Source organism: Eptatretus burgeri, chromosome 6 (assembly GCF_056783735.1).
Source record: "Eptatretus burgeri isolate ZD-2024b chromosome 6, Ebu_testis_v1, whole genome shotgun sequence".
In the NCBI taxonomy this organism is placed as follows: Eukaryota; Metazoa; Chordata; class Myxini; order Myxiniformes; family Myxinidae; genus Eptatretus; species Eptatretus burgeri.
Window position 1 is genome coordinate 113,789,218 of NC_140966.1, and position 17,737 is coordinate 113,806,954.

Here is a 17,737-nt window from a genome sequence, read left to right on the forward strand (position 1 = left end):
AAATCAAGTGAAAAAAAAATGGTGTGAACCCCTGCATATAAAGCTCGATTCCTGTCTGTGGGTCATAAGCACCAGCCATTCTACAGGCCACACCTTCTCCTCTCTCCCACAGTACCACAAGCCCTGTCCATTAGCCAGGCCACGACATCCCCCCCCCCCCAGCCATCCAGAAATCGCTGCCATATTCTTCGCTATGCATAGCTCTGAGGGTTCATCGGCGTCTTTGGTTTCCACCCAACTTTGTAGAATTCCAAACAAACAAACAAACAAACTGATGGACATGTAATTCACATATTATGCGAAGTAAATAAACATTACAGGTGGCGAAAATCGTCTTGGGAGAGTGAAATTCTGGGTGTACATAATTAGTCGCGAGGTCGAGGAAATTTGCGAGATATATTTATTATGTACACATACACTTTAAAGTTATATGAAATGTACATGTCCACTTTCATCTCCTCAACATCACCTCTGAGTGTATTTACATTTTAAAAACTAAAACAACGCATTGAAAAGTGAACAAGGTACGTTTTTATGACAACAAAAATAGTCATGATAAATATGTGAAGCCTTGAATTGAAAAACTGTCCTTTTGTCGGCGTTTTGTATGCGCTGTATGGTTGTCAAGAGGTGATATGTCCAGGAGTTTGTTGAGTTTCCAAGCAGCAAGCCAGCAATTGCCAAGCCAGCCATTCCTTATCAACAGTTTCAATGGAGTGCTTGCTTGAGTGCTTAAGCCGACTGGCAAGCGCTCAACAAGAAACTTGGCAACTGAACGCACCCCAGATTCATCACATGATGATGAGGATAAACAGCTATACCAAGACTTATTTCAGCCATATTGATGAATTCATCCCCAGGGGCAGATTTCAACATGACACATGGCAAGTTAGAGGTTGGTCGGAATCAAAAGTGGGTCTTATTTTAATGATTGATTTTTTTCAGGGGAAAGGTAGAGAAAAGTTGGGAGGAGGCAAGGAAAGGGTGGGATGAGGATGGAGGAGTCATGTTAAAGGGTGGGAGGAGGGAGCCGTCATGGGAAATATAAAGGGGGGGGAGTAAGAAGGATGGGAGGGAGAGAGGCAAGAGAGAGGAGATAGGGTAGGGTGAGGGGAGGGATGAGGGAGAGAGACTGAGGAGGGGTGGAAGAACGAGGGAGAGACCTCAGAAACATCTTTTTGATTTGAAATAGCAACACAAATATCATCAGCATAAGCTGAAACAACGACTTTGGAATTTTGTGAAAGAGAGACTCCTAACACTGAGTTCCGGAGTAAAGCTAATAAAGGTTCAACGGATAGATTGTAGAGCATGCCTGATAGCGCACAGCCCTGACGGATGCCTCGCTGAAAGGGGAAGGGGTAACAAAGACTAGTATTTACCTTCAGCAGACAAGATGCATTTTTGTACAATAACTTAACACAAGAAATAAATTTTTCCCCAAACCCTGTTCTCCAGAATACATCAAACAAAAAAGAATGGTTAACACTGTCAAAAGCTTTTTCTTGATCTAAAAGTAATAAACCAAAACCAGGAGATGTAGTTCGACTGAGACTGATCAAGTCTCTCACCAAAAAAATATTATCATATTTGGAACGTTCTGGAACACAGTATGACTGATCAGTGCCAATCAAGAAAGAGATGACTTCCTTTAGACGGGTTGCAAGTGCTTTTGACAATATTTTATAGTCCGTGTTGAGGAGTGACACAGGCCGCCAATTTGCGGTCTCATGCAGTTTTCCTTTCTTCGGAAGGAGACACAAAACTGCCCTCCGGCAGCTCAGTGGCAATTCACCTTGTTTAACACTCTCCTGAAAGACCTCAAGAAGAGTAGGGCCTTGAATGTCCCAGAAAGCCTTATAAAATTCAGCCGGAAGGCCGTCTAGTCCAGGGGCTTTCCCATCCTTGCTATCCTTAAGCGCAGCAATGTTCTCCAAGAGAAATGCCAGGCTCAAGCAATTGTTGTTGGTCTTCAGACAGAGAAGGGAGCTGTTCAAGCATCGCATTCCTGTTCTCCTCATTCACAGCTCTTATTCCGAAGAGTTTAGAAAAATAGTCTTGTAGTTCATGCTTGATATCACTCTGGGAGGTCAACAAATCACCACCAGAAGAGAGAAAAGCATCGATTTGTTGAGAGGTCTTGACCATTTTTTTTCCAAATTGAAGAACCCTTTGTTTGGTGTATCAAGTTGGATTTTTTCATTCCGCAGTCGGATAAATGTGCTGGCCACCCGCTCTTTCACCGTTTCAGCAGGAAGGGTCCTTTTCTCCGACAACTGCTGGACATTCGCACTCGACAATCCAGTTTTCTGCTCACAGATAAGTATATCGTTTTTTTAAAGCAGATATCACACCAAAAGCGTTGTATGTGCTGTAAGAGCAGTATTGTTGGCAAAAACATTTGATTTGGGACTTTGTGCAGTCCCACCAATGTCTTAAGTTAAAGTATGAACCCTTTTGTGACTCACATTTTTCCCATACCATTTTAAAAGCTTCTATAATACGTGAACTTTGTAGAAGTTTCAAATTAAAAGTCCAACATGCACTTCCACAGACATGATGAGGAAAGCCACACACCATGACAATCATGTGATGATCGGAAAAACCAGACGGCCTTATATGAGTTCTTAACCAGATTTACTATTTCATGATTAACATAAAATCTGTCTAGGCAAGCCATCGTCAAAACATTTCTTGATGCACAAACCCATGTATACTGACGGATATTACGGTTTTGTATCCGCCACACATCCACCAGTTTAAACTTTTTAACTAGCTGTGCCAAAGGCACATCCACTGGGTGGATGAGGCTCACAAGTGTTCCCATCAAGTTGTGGGTTGAGGATGCAGTTGAAGTCACCCCCCAGACACAACAACATGATCAAGTCAATGGTGCGTACAAACTCTGCCAACTTGTATAGAAAGGCACCTCTTTCAGAGTTAGCACTAGGACAGTAAACATTAGTCATGCAAATCTTTAGGTTACTACTGACAAATTGCACAGACAGTAAGTAACCTTTACAAATTTCCTTGCAAGTTATCTCCGAAGGCTGGAGTCAAGGATGTAACACCATTGCCACACTGGCCTTGGCCTCAACAAGTGCAGTGGAGAAAAGAAAGACAACCTTTAAAGATTCGACGCCACTCATCCTCAGAAGGCTGATTTGCATGCGTCTCCTGGAGCAGTAACACATCAATTTTTTCATTTTGAAAGAGCTGAAATACCTGGAGACGACGCACACAAATGTGGCCTCTATTGATGTTCAGGGATGCTACTTTCATCTCCATTCTGTTAGTTATTCTTGAAGCTCTTTTCCAGCCCAAGTAACACATTTCCTTAACCTTTGGAATTGGGGATCTGATATGTTAACCTGATGAGGTTCACGAATCATCCTTCTTGCAGTTTTAATGAAATCATGTAGATTCGGGAAGTAATGTTTGATTTTTACGTATCTTTTCCTGAATGTATCGTCCAGGAATTTAATTAAATTTTCTTGAGACACTAAGGTTGTGTCGTTTCCCCCCTCATCTTCTTGAGAGCATAACGCACTGAATTGTGGGGTATAAGAGGTTTCGTCTGAGTCAAGTGCTTCATCTATGCTCTCCCCAATTATTTGTGGAACACTTACTTTTTGCTCAAGATATCTCATGGGAACAGAAAATTATGCTTTATTTACAGACCCCTACAAATTTGCCTTGTCCATGTCCTTCCCCTCCACATCCCTTACATCATCATCTATGAGGGAAGGGTTAACATTTAACTCACAGGGATTTTCCCCTTTATCTATTTCCCCATCACTGTCAGACACAGCTGATAACTCGTCTGAACAAGCTTAGCAATCAGGACAAACACTTAAGATATCCTGAGACACCTCACTATTCTTTGTGTCCCGCTCAGAGTCGGCAAATGGAGCAAGCGGTTTCCATCCCGCACACAACTCCGGGTCCACCAAGGGGTTTCCGATGTGGGACGTACCTTGGAGGTCCCGCGAGCCTGACACGATGTGATCCTTATTCTTATCCTTAGCATCAAAGGCATCAACATTTGTCCGTTTTTGGCCTTTTCTCCTGGTATCCGTAACGGATACCTCCATATCGTCCACACTGTCCAGTGAAGTGGATGGTAAAGGAGAGGATTCAACCACTTTCACTTCCTCCTTTGGTGGTGGAAGATTAATTACGTCATGATCAAACGCCCTCTCTCCAACGCCGGTCGGGGTGGACGAGTCCAACATGTCGCACGCTTCAGCCAGTGGGGGGCAGGGCTCAGCTCCCGATTCACCTTCTCCCCATCAGTTTGTGGTGAGGAAGAATCGTTCCTCACCACACATTCACTTTCTTGTGGTGTAACCACATTGGGACAAACACTCTTCATATACCCATAAGCCCCACACCCAAAACACATCACGACCTCTCAGGAGGCAAACATTTTATATATACAGATTTTTACACTTGGTACCAAATTCAGTGTTTTTTCATTTCCAGGTAGTATCATATAAACCACTCTTTTAAAGGACATGACGTGTTTAAACTGATCACTAACATTACACATCGGCACCATTGAGATCCTCAACACAACCTTTCCAAACTTGTTTAACTGGTTCTTTTTGAGTGGTGGAATATTAGTAATATTAACTTTAACTGTTGGGGCCTGCAAAGCGAACACAGAAAGGTAAGTGTTCGGTTCGATGAACAGGCCATGCTCAACTACCGTAACTACCACGTGTTCCTCCGACACAAACACAACAAACTTCTTATTAATGTGACAAGCAGCACCAATGTTATGTGATCCAACGATGTTACCAATGGCGGAAGTACATCGTTCAGTTCCACTTCACTGGGAGGGATACAAACTACAGCGTGTTGATGAGTGAGTGACTCGAACATCTCAATGAGGAAACGTTCACCCGCCATTCCAACTCAGGAAAACAAGTTAGGAAACTTTACCGAGAGAATAAGGCGTTTCACAAACACCAAGAGATCAATTGATTAAAATCGAGAAACAATAAAGAACACGGTCGCAGTGAGCAAGAAAAAAACCTCCCCCGGCAGCCATGCCAGGCCTTTGGCTTCGGATTCTCTCGACACGAGACCATGGGCTCTGTGTGTGTCTCTCTCTCTCCCTCTCGATCTCTCTCTCCCTCTCTCTCCCTCTCTCTCCCTAGAGAGGAGAGGTTAGGGAGAGAGAGAGAGAGAGAGAGAGAGAGAGAGAGAGAGAGAGAGAGAGAGAGAATGTTGGAGAATGCGGCACTGTATTAAGGAGGGGGTGGAGTGAGGATGGGACCGAGAGGGAGAGAGGAGTGAGGGGAGTGGAGGTAGGGGAGTTAGCAGAGAATGTTATGCTTTATGAACACACACACACACACACACACACACACACACACACACACACACACACACACACACACACACACACACACACACACACACACACACACACACACACACACACACACACAATCATCATGTGACAGGTGCAAAATATTTGGCTCAAATTAAGAAAAAATGTTAATATAGCAAACAGTTCGGAAATCGGGTGTTGTCAAATGTATTTTGCTTTGAAACTCACAAAGAGAAATCATGTAAGCTTTGGAAAGCAATGCATTCAGTCATATAAAATAGGCAATTGCTTTAGAAACAGTGACGACGACAAGACAAATGTGATCACTCGTAAGCTGCTGACGTTAAAAGTTAAAATCACCCCCACACTGTACAGGACGCACATGGCGCACATCTTTAATGGGGTCTGCGTTCCTATTTACAATCAAGCTTCTCACCATCGACCTTCACTTGCCACCTCAGCCATCAATATCTCGCGAAAACGGCAGAGGTCATCCCGCACCTCCTTGCACCTCCGCCTCGATGTCGTCACCACCGGGCAGGGCATGCTGCATGGCCCAGACCTCTTGGACCGCATGGTGTACGGACCGAACAAGCGCATTGACCAGCACCACCCGCAGAGTGCCAGGGGGTGCCCGAACGGGACTACAGGGTCGACGCGACACAAGGCTGGTCGCCGGAACGAGGCCCGGGAGTTCTGTGCAAGGCGATTCATGTCACAGTGTTCGGTGCAAGACAATTCCACAGCCCGGCCACATCTCGCCGGATGTACAAATGAGACCTGGCCATAGGAGCCGGGCAGCGTGGGGCCAGGATCTAATAGGAGCGAACGATTTCGGGTGACGATGCATCGCTTCGGGTCGTCACCTCACCCTACACCATGGGGCTTATAGAAAGTGGATCGTGAAGCCGTTCACGTGTCGCCTGACTTTGCTCTCCAGATCTCTGCATTCACCTGCTGCTCCACCTGCCTTACTGCCTCACGCCTTCCTCGTGTGCTGCTGGGTCCGCCGACCACTTTCCTTGTCTGTCAGCTCCACCGACTCTCTGGACCGGTGCACGCACTGAGCCCGGACAGTAACCAAGCAGGAGATAACGTGCTGACCCTCTAACTGGTATCGCTCGGCGGAGCGTCCCCCAAAACGTGCTGGGTCGCGCAATCAGCCAATCATGCAAGGTATTGCGAGGCCATTAGCCCTCATCTTCTCTCCTTTCTTCTGATAATCTCATCTTCATTATTGGGGTGTGTGTGTGTGTGTGTGTGTGTGTCTGGGTGTGGAAGCACCTCAAATAGGAACTTAGGCTGTAGATACCTCATATTTTTCTTTCATTATTATAATTTGAATTATTGTCATTGTACATATTTGATTATTGTCATTAAATGATCCATTTAATTTAATTTTATTTACTTGTGTCCGTGCATCTGTTGTGGGTTCGAGAGTAAAACCCCTGTACTGTGCTACCGCCTTGGTGAAGCGCCTAGCATTTCTTTCCCGCGCGCGGATAAATCTCCGGGAGTCTCGGCTGTGGGCCTCCAATGGAGAACAGTTTGTCCATCCGTCCAGGCAGGGGCTAAATCCCTGGACACGAGAGTAGACTGCACTGAAAAGGAAAAACCTTGAGAAAAAAAAACATTCTGCAATGAAACTGTTGTTCAAAAGCCACATACCTTGGCAAACGACAGACGCGTCTTCATGGTGCCCACAATTGTGAGAGTGAAAACCATTATATGGACAATATGAAAGGGAAGATTCTGATCCATTACATTGGACATTATCCATCAATATGGATCCGTTTCCTTGTCCAAATGCTGCACAGCACGGGCTGGAAATCGGTGATCCACAACCGAGCTGGCGACATACCACATTTGCATCTCTGACACTCCAATGATCATCACAGACAGTATCCCAGTAATGTTGGTACAACACCTCAACACGACCCTCACAAGGTGTTCTTCCTCCAACTAGACGGACAGGCAGGGCTGGGAAAGGACAACAAGGACAAAAAATAAATCATTGCCATTATCAGAGAAAAACACAAACACATATTATAAATTGGATAAAATGATAAACATTAAGATTTGTTCCAAAAATACATGCAAGGATTGCTCAGAAACATTGTAATCACTTTTGTGATGGTTTAAGTTATTTAATGAAAAAATTATTTGATCCTGGTGTTAGTAGAGAGATATTACTTCTTCTTCTTCTTCTTCTTCTTCTTCTTCTTCTTCTTCTTCTTCTTCTTCTTCTTCTTCTTCTTCTTTCAGCTGCTCCCGAGAGGGGTCGCCACAGCGGATCATCCGTATGATCCGCATAGTGATTTGGCACATGTTTTACGCCGGATGCCCTTCCTGACGCAACCCTGGTCGCCTCTTACGACACAGAGATAAGTAGAGAGATATTACATCGCGGGGTTTTCTCTATATTTACCATTGATTTTTGTTTATCTCCACAATTAATGGGAAAGGTATAACTGAAATCGATCATCAATGGTAAACTTGGGGAGGCTTACCCTTGGTGATCCGAGAACCAATAAACTTGTTTAATTTTCCCTTATTAGCGCACAAAGGGAACTTGGACACAGGTGGAGGCCATTTGAACAATCATACCTGGACTCTCTCGATGCCACATAATTCAATTCATCAGATTAGCTCATTTAATTTGATCTTAATGATAATTTAACTGAACCCCTTGATTAAATTTTAACATCTTAATGTCAGTCATGCCCTCTTGCTTTGAAGGACAGAAAAGAAAGAGAGGAGGGGAGGACAGAGAGTTGGGGTAGGCAGGAGGGAGGGTGGGTGGCAGAGAAGGGACAGACCTCTTTTTATTTAGTCCCTTTCAGTCATTTTAACCTTTTGACACTTCACGTCATTGAGAACCCTTTTGACCCTAAATGCCATTTAGATCCCAATTACGATTGGAATGTACCCTTTGAACCTTTACACCAAATAGACCCTTTAGAGTTTCGACTATTTGGCCCCTTAAGACAATTAAGACCCCTTTAGACCCCCTATACCCATTAGACTACTCAGACCCCTTGACTGTTTCAACCTTTAGACCCTTTTATTATCATTATTATTATTATTATTTCCTATGCAGCCTGTAGCTGCTGGTCACATCTTTGCTGAGAGTATGCCTGTGCTGCTAATGCAGATCCCCCTGTTTTCAATAAGCTGGTCCACATTTTGCCAACCTCAGAAGGATGACAGGCTGAGTTAACCCACATGGTGTTAATAGCCCTTCTTCTTCTTCTTCTTCTTCTTCTTCTTCTTCTTCGTCTTGCGTAGGGAAGCTTGGCTGCTGGGTAGCTATCATTTTGTTGGGGCGTGACTATGCCGCTGATGCTCTGCCCCTATATCAGTACACTGGTACTCATTTTGCCGACCTCGGAAGGATAACAGGCTGAGTCAACCACACATGGTGATAATTCAGCAGCCAATCGGGCTAAAACTCAAGACCCTAAGATCCCAAGCCAACTACCCGAACCACAAAGCCAATGCCCGGCTATTTAACGGCATGACAGGGCACAGGGGCTCAAACTCAAGACCCTAAGATTCAGTATTATCACCTAATGCACCCTAACTACGGCCACCCTCCATTGGGAGAGGAGAGTTTGTCCCATTTGCGACAATTCATTTTTTTAATGACATTCATCGCAATCGATGATGGAGTGAGGAGGTGGACGGGGGGATGGATGGGATGGTTGCCCATGGTCAAAGTGAAGAGGGAGCCTATGTAGGAGCAGATTATCATTGTAGTTGTCGCAATTAACAACTGCAATGGCAGTCGGTAGAGCGCATAGCTCCACCTGGCTGAACAGGTTACGTTTTGTTTCCCACCGATAGGTCAGATCCGGATTCAGAAATGAACCAAAATCGAATCGGCTTGTTCCTGCCACCTCTCCAACTCATCCACCCAGTTTTGACACAACTCGTCCACAACTTTTTGAAATATCGTGCTATATATCGTTTTTGCCCCCATGTCTCAAAAGCAAAGAATCCCTTCAAAAATTAATAAAATCTCGTATCCTGATCCAGATTTGGATCTTCATAAAAATCGAATAAATTCTTATTTTTTTATTTTTCATATTATTTTTTATTATTTTTTCTGATCTGATTTTTTCTGATCAACATATTATTATTATTATTTTTTCCCGACACTTCCGAGACAACTCAACGGATCGTTTTGAAACTCTGTGTGATTATTCATGATGTTGATGAACAAAAACTAATGGAGCCCTTTTTTTTTTAATCACCATACAGGTGGTGAGATAATTAGCTAATTAACTCAAAACATAAATGATGTTTGTATGTTCATCATGGACTGTGAGATTCTGTCATGTCATGAGATTGTGAACTCAATACAAAACATCATTAATTAAATTTAAACTTCTTCGTCCTTGCAAATATTTCAGATCCAGAACCAAGTTACTCAGAGATAGTGCATCAATGGAAACCTCTTAATTAAGCCTCCACGACAGCGCAGAGGAAGGAATATTGCTGTAGAAGGGTTTGTTTCAACAATTACCTCTCGATGGCGTTGAAAATGTAAAATTTAAATGGTACAACAGAGTTTCTTACACCCCGAGGAGTACGAACCCACCATTTATATATAAAAATATTCTTCCTGTACTCCCAATTTTCAAAATGCACTCGGTTCCCACTGGGTCTTTCGGAATGAAAGTTAACAATAAGAATGGGAATAAAAAGAATGCGGGGTTGACGTCGTTTTTTCGCCCTTGCCCGAATTTTTAAGGACATAACTCAATTATCATCATTCTAACATTTTTCACCAAAACTCCACAAAGGTTTATCCGACCTCGTTAGCCGAGAGGAAGGTGCATCTACGCTAAATTTACATCATGCCGCTGCCGGTTCAAGGTCAAGATCAAGTGACACTCTGAAAAAAAATAACAGTTTTTGTCATCGCTCAATTTTGCAGATGCAGAACCTCAAACACCCCTGGTTGCAGCGAAAACAGAGAAAGTTAGCGCAGACGGACGTACGTACTGTCGGATGGACAACCTGAAAACATCATGCCACCGGCGACTTCATCAGCAGAGGCATAAAAATATTCTGCAATGAAACTGTTGTTCAAAAGCCACATACCTTTGCAAACGACAGACGCGTCTTCACCATGTCCACAATTGGCTGAGTGCCAACCATTATGCGGACAATATGAAAGGTAAGATTCTGATCCAGTACATCCGACATTATCCATCAATACGGATCCGTTTCCTTGTCCAAACGCTGCACAGCACGGGGCAGAAATGGCTGATCCACAACCGAGCTGGTGACAAACCACATTTGCATCTGTGGCACTCCAATCATCATCACAGACAGTGTCCCAGGAATGTTGGTACAACACCTCCACACGACCCTCACAGGGTGTTCTTCCTCCAATGAGACGGACAGGCAGGGCTGGAACCGGACAACAAGGACAAAAAACAAATTATTGGTATTCTCAGAGAAGAAACACGTAAATAATTTGACTTTTTAATTCAAATGAATAGTAAACATTAAGGTTTTTCCAAAAATACATGCCAGGACCATTTGGAAATATTGAAAATCACTTTTGTGATGTTTCGAGTCTCTTTGTTGAAAAAGTAATTTGATCCTGGTGTTAGCACAAAGATGGTGCATCATGGAGTGTGCTCTACATTTACTATTGATTTCCATTTGCTGGCCCTCCCTTATGAGCATACAAAAGGAATTTGGACACAGGAAAAGTCCATTTGACCAATCATACCTTGACTCTCTTACTGCCACGTAATGAAAATCATCGGATTATAATCTCGCTTCATTTGATATTTGTTATAATTTAACTTCGCCATTTGATTAAATTTTAACCTTTTCATGTCAGTAATGAACTCTTGCTTCGAAAAGTGGGGAACAAAGGGGGAGAGGAGGACAGACAGTTGGGGTCGGGGGAGGGAGTGTGGCAGAGAGGGGACAGTCTGTTTTTTTTAGTCCTTTTAAGACCCTTTCAACACTTTATTTCCTTTCAATCCTTTAGACCCCATTATACCTGATATACTTTTCAACCCCAACTACAATTGGAAGATACCCTTTTGATTTAGCCTCCATAGACCCTTTAGACTATTAGACCCCTTCAACACTTTGGACCCTCTCGACCCATTAGACTGCTTCGAGCCCATGATCCTTCAGACTCTTTAAACCCTTTAAACCCCTCAGAACTTGTAAGACCCTTTGGACATTTACTTCCTTGAGACCCCATTTGACCCATTTTTTTTTATACTATAGATCCATTAGACCTTGGTTTTTCAAACCCGGGGGCGCGACCCCAAGTGGGGTTGCCGAGCAAATTTCGTGGGGTCGTGGGCGTCCACTTGCAGCGAAAAGAAATTGTCTATTTTCGATCGGTGTTCGCTTTTACGGGATGTAATATAAACGGTTCGTTCAAAGTATGGGAACCGGCGCAACATGACGCTTGGAATGGGATCCAGCCGATGCGCGGGCTCGCTGAAGGGCGGCTCATTTTGGCAGGAAATTAGTGGTTTGATCCACGGCCTCTCAGACTCAGACTCTGACTCTGACTCTATCATTAAGGTCTATTCACGTCTCCACGTACGGCTTGAGACCTTATTTGTGATGGCAGCACCGGCCACCAGCAAATCTCGAGAACGTTCTTACCAGGATAAATTTCTGGACCTTGGATTTTACGACGTGGTGGATAAAAGTGGGGCACAGAGGCTTCAGTGTGTGATTTGTTTGGAAGTGCTTTCTACGGAGTCTATGAAACAAAATAAGTTGCAGAGGCATTTGACTACAAAATATGCGCCTTATCAGGATAAGGAGAGAGCGTTCTTTGAGAGGAAACTTCTTGCACTCAAGAATACGCGTCTTGACAGAGAGGGTACATGCCATCAGACCAATTCTTGGGCATTAGAGGCCTCGTATCGAGTGTCGCTCCATGTTGCCAAGACAAAAAAGCCTCACTCCATTGCGGAAGAACTCGTGCTGCCATGTGCAAAGGACATGGTATCTCTGATGGTTGGGGAGGAAGCGGCGAAGAAACTGGCAGTTATACCCCTCTCTGACAACACCATCCAACGCAGAATTGAAGATATGAGTCTGGACGTAACGGCTCAGGTCGTACAGAAGATCAAGGAATCACCGTGGCACGCCATACACTTGGACGAGTCCACTGATATCGCATAGTACGCGCAACTCATCATCTGGGTCCGCTTCATCAAGGCTAATAACTTTGTCGATGAGCCTCTGCTCATCAAACCATTGGAGGCCATCACCAAAGGCGAGGACATTTTGAGAAAGTAGAGCAGTTTTATCGTGACCATGATCTGGACTTCGGAAAGTTGCTCGGTTCTACAACGGACAGCGCGCCAGCAATGTTCGGAGTGCGTTCTGGATTTAAGGCTAAATTGCTTGAGGTGGCTCCTCAGACCTCCATGGTACACTGCATAATTCACTGAGAAGCACTCGCCTCTCGTACTTTGCCAGAAACCTTGCCGAGCGTGCTCTCAGAAGTCGTAAAAATGGTGAATCACATCAAATCGAGCGCCCTCAACACTAGGTTATTCAGGCTATTCTGCCAGGAGATGGACGCCGACCATAAGAATTTACTATCCTACACTCAAGTCAGATGGTTATCTTGAGGAAACCTTCTTCTGCGAGTTTACGAGCTCAAATATGAACTGGAGGAGTTCCTACGCACACAAGGGAAAATGTCATGGTAGCGTTGCTCGAGTCGGACTCTTGGCTGTCAGAACTATGCTATCTCGTTGACATCTTTGAACGTCTCAATGTCCTCAACCGCTCCCTCCAATGCAAAGACGCCAACCTCATGATTTTTCACGACAAAATGAGCGGATTTCTGGCGACTCTAAAATTACTCGCAGACAGAGCAGCTCTTAAGCGCTTCAGCCTTTTCCCCCGTCTGTTGGAGCATCTAGCGACCCGCCAGTACGATGATACTGAGCTCGACAGTCTTTCTGGGGAGATAGCACGTCACCTTCAGTCGCTCATTGAACAGTTCGAGCACTATTTCCCTGAGCTGGATGTGCAGTCCTTTTCTGTGGTTCGGGACCCTTTCACAGCTCCATTGAACTCGATTGCTGATGAAGATGATACAGCACAGGAAGAGCTTGTACAGCTCCAGCAGGATTCAGGAGTGCAGGCTCTTGCGCGGACGAATTCGTTGTCGACATTCTGGTGCAAAATGCTGCCGTCGTACCCAACCCTGTCACAGCGCGCCATTAAGGTTCTCATGCCATATCCTTCATCATACTTTTGTGAGCAGTCGTTCTCCACCATGGTCGTGATTAAAACAAAGTACAGAAATCGCCGAGAAATGGAGCATGATATGATCCTGGCATTGTCATCTACTTCTCCACGAATAGAGAAGTTGGTTTCTGAAAAACAGGCTCATCATCCTTCTCACTGATATATCGAAATGTCATTTGGACTAAACTTTTGAAACATTCAACTGTACTATTTGGATACTGTCGGCTATTCTCCGTTTACACGTGTATGAAAGCATGACGATGGTGAATAAAGTAAACAGTAAATGTTCTTGTGTCATATGAAATCTTATCTTGTATATTATGAATTGGGTTTTGAATCTTTTGGGTCGCGCGATGAAGAGAGGTTCTGAAATTGGGTCGCCACTAAAAAAAGTTTGAAAACCACTGCATTAGACAGTAACTATTTGGACATACCATTTAGACACCATCGACCTTTAGATCCCTTAAGACCCTTTAGCCATTTAAAACCTAAGATATTTTAAGACCCTTTAGACTCCGAGACCATTATTCCCTAACCTAATATTGGAACGTACCCTTTAGACCCCTTAGATCCCATGGACTCTTTCGATGCCTGACAACCCTTTAAACCCCTGTAGACCCCTTTAGAACTTTTTCTTCCTTTAATGGACGTTTCCCGATGGTGAACTTTTGAACTCCATTCATGTTTCCTCACTTTCTGACAGATACAGTATTATTAGCCCCCGTTGGACTGAGTCCGAAATGGGGGCTAATGGGTTTGGCCTCGATTTTCGTGTCCATGCGTGCGTGTGTCTGCAACCATATCTCGGACATGTATGGACTGATTTTATTGGTACTTGGCACAGAGACAACACGGGATATTATGTATACACATGCACATCACTTTGTTTCGTGATGACATCAAAGATGGATGACTGGCGGCCATTTTAGTTGTAAAAAAAAAAAAATTATCGGACATCCATTTACAGATGTTGTTAAAACGTGGCACTCAGATAAGGAATGATGGCTTACATAAGCACGTCATTTTTTATTGAGATCAGATCCAAGATGGCCGATTAGTGGCCATTTTGTTACTTGAATGTGTCCCCGACTGTTTCTCAGACACGCATCATCAGATTTTGTTCAAGCTTGGCGCAAGCACAGAACGTGATGGCATACACGTGCAACTCTTTATTTTGCGATCTTATCAAAGATGGCCGACTGGTAGACTGGCGACCATTTTAGGTGTGCATAAAATTAATATGGGCTTGCCCTTTAACTCTGTACAGCAAAATTACTAAAACAATGGGGGCCATGACATTTTATGTCTTTTTTAGTTGTTGAATCACCACTCAATTTGCCAAATCCTTGCTCACTTCTAAGCAGTATCACCATTTTTTTTTGCCCTAAACACGGCTCACTATGTCCTGTCGCAGGTGAAAAAATTCCCAACAGTCGAACATTTCTCAAATAAGAACTCAAATATGTAAACAAAGCCCTGTTCCACTTGTCATTCAGTTATTAAATGCTCACCTTTAGATTGCTGTTTTCATTTATTGATTACGAGCAAATACAACCTTCGCTGACGGTAATACTAGACGCGAACGTAGAATTCTTCTTACATTTGATGCTGCAATTTCCGGTTACTTCGGCCTGGATTCGGGATCAGCGATCAAATAATGTAAATCACGATTAAAAATTATTTTTTGATGATGCAGGAGATATCTTTATTATAATATTAGGTAGACTTAAAACTGCTAGAGTATTTACTCTCGAGTTTTGTTGTTAATTTTTTTAGTCATAAAGGTGTGGTTGGGTATACTATAGATCAAATTAATTATTTGTGCATTTCTATAACCATGATAACACTACTGCATATTACCTCAACATTACCTTCACAACAACAACTACACCGCCTAGAACAGGATCTCATCTGAAAAAAAAAAATCCTCAACATTACCTTCACATCGACAACTACACCGCTGAGAACAGGATCTCATCTAAAAAATTAATATTACCTCAACATTACCTTCACAACAACAACTACACCGCCTAGAACAGGATCTCATCGAAAAAAACAAGGACAAATGTGTCCAAGAGCCGCGTCCTAAAGGTTTTGTCTTCACCAGAAGAAGAAGAACAAGAACAAGACCAAGAAGAAGAAGAAGAAAAAAAAACAACTTCCGATATTTCGTCACGTGCCTTGACGGATCCAATAGCGAGACCCGTCCTGGACGATCGTCATTCATGACGCGAAAATAGTTTATTTACGAAATAACCACATTAAATGGAATAATTTTTAAATAGTAACGTGAACTTTTCAACACTTTAAAGCAAATGTCCGAATATATTTAAAAGTTCATGATAGACGCTCTCAAAAGGCACCCTCAATGCGAGGATGTGTACATGTGTTTAGTATTTAAGGAGATCCGGATCCTGTATGTAAAAGAGCCGAGTTCTAAAGGTTTTGTCTTCACAATAAGAAGAAGAACAATGCCGAGCTCCTTTCGAGCCATGTCTCGTGGCTTCTAGTAATAAATACGACAAGTGAACGTAGTATTCTTCTTACCTTCGCTTCTGACTTTACCTATAATTTGTTCACAACTGTATACACAATTTCCGGTTACTTCGGCCTGGATTCGGGATCAGCGATCAAATAATGTAAATCACGATTAAAAATTATTTTTTGATGATGCGGGAGATATCTTTATTAAAATCAGTGGAGGAAATATACACCATGTCTGATATTATTTCGGTCTTTCAGGTCTCCGACGATGCCTTTATCTCCCGGCATGCATCATTCCACATGACAAAACCGGAAACAAACAAAAAAAAACCGGAAGCAAAAGGGTCATAGCCAACAACATGGATTCCAAATTGCCAGGGTATTGTGTTGTTGTTGTTGTTTCCTATTCCCTCATGTTTACGCGTTAAGTATGAAGCTCATATCACTACGTTTGCTATTAAGGAGGTGGGGTTGAGAAAGAGGGAGGGGGGAGAGAGAGCAGGGAGAAGGGAGAGAGAGAGAGAGAGAGAGAGGGGGGAAAGAGACAATTGGGGGGGGGGTATGGGGAGGAAGAGAGCATGGAGAGGGGAGGAAGGTGGGGAGAGCGATGCTGCACCAAACATTGCTATACACTCTGGGAATGGGGATGTGAGTGAGAAGGATGGGGGAGAGGGTTTGGGAGGAGGTAAGCATGAGGGGAGAGGTTCTCAATTTGCATTTGGTAGTGGGACTTGCGGAGAAGGGGATTGGGGTAGTTCAGGATTGATGAAAATGGGATATGTTAAAACAGCACATTAATACAGCATGCGGAGACCGCCGGGAGATGTCCAATCAGGATGGAGAGGGGAGGGGGTTTGGGAAGAGGTAAGCGTGAAGGGAGGATGATCTCAGGCACACATTGATGAATCACCCTTCTTGTGAAACCCTGGGATGACAGTTTTTATTGCTGGGTCGAGATTCAAACCCAGGCAAGAGAGCTTAGAGCGAGCGTGCATACCTCGTGGCTATCCTGCCGTGATATGGCGATTCATCGCATTGTAACAACTGAAAACATTTTTTACTCATTGTAATCATCTAATTAATTTTGCCTTCCTAACCTCAGAAATATCCCCACGTGGAACCGCATCGCGGTATCACCATTGAAGCTTGAACAGTGCTCGCCAAGTGGCTTAACCACTCAGGTAAGCATTCAAACAAAATGGTTGAAGAAACGTTCAAAAAATTAATTGTTTAATCTGTCTTTATATGTATTTATTGATGCTGAAGTTATGGGTTGTATAATGAAAGAAGATCGAACAAAAAAGTGAAACATGGTGTAAAATAAAGTTGCGAGCCAGCCACCGCCCGATGCAACGCACGACCATGCGGGGCCAAACGCAGGTGAGTTGGCCCTGAACTTCGTTCAACTCGATCGATATATTCAGTGACAGTGTGAATATTGTGGAGCGTCCATCAAGTGGCTTAAGCACTCAAGCAAGCACTCCAAAGAAATGGTTGATAAGGAACGGCTGGCTTGGCAAGCGATTAGGCCATTGCCAATTGGTCATATAAACACCATGCACCCGGAGACTCCCATAGTGTCAGGCAATGTCCAAATTGGACAAATGATTTTTTTTTTTTTGTAGCAGTTGGACCTCCTGCTGAAGT

At 43.6% G+C, this 17,737-nt stretch overlaps 1 protein-coding gene across 3 annotated transcripts in view; it reads right to left on the reverse strand.

The window, feature by feature from the left end:
* LOC147025658 (scavenger receptor cysteine-rich domain-containing protein DMBT1-like) overlaps positions 1–17,737 on the reverse strand; it is a 74,463-nt gene that overhangs the window by 41,390 nt on the left and 15,336 nt on the right. For all 3 annotated transcript variants that reach the window (XR_015059624.1, XM_085886868.1, XM_085886867.1), the window contains exons 3-4: positions 10,451–10,762; positions 7,010–7,321 (exon numbers count right to left, since the gene is read on the reverse strand). Coding sequence is in view for 2 of the 3 variants with exons in the window: in XM_085886868.1 (XP_085742994.1) it covers positions 7,010–7,321; positions 10,451–10,762 (624 nt within the window). In the remaining variant the exon portion in view is untranslated. The remainder of the gene's footprint in view (positions 1–7,009; positions 7,322–10,450; positions 10,763–17,737) is intronic.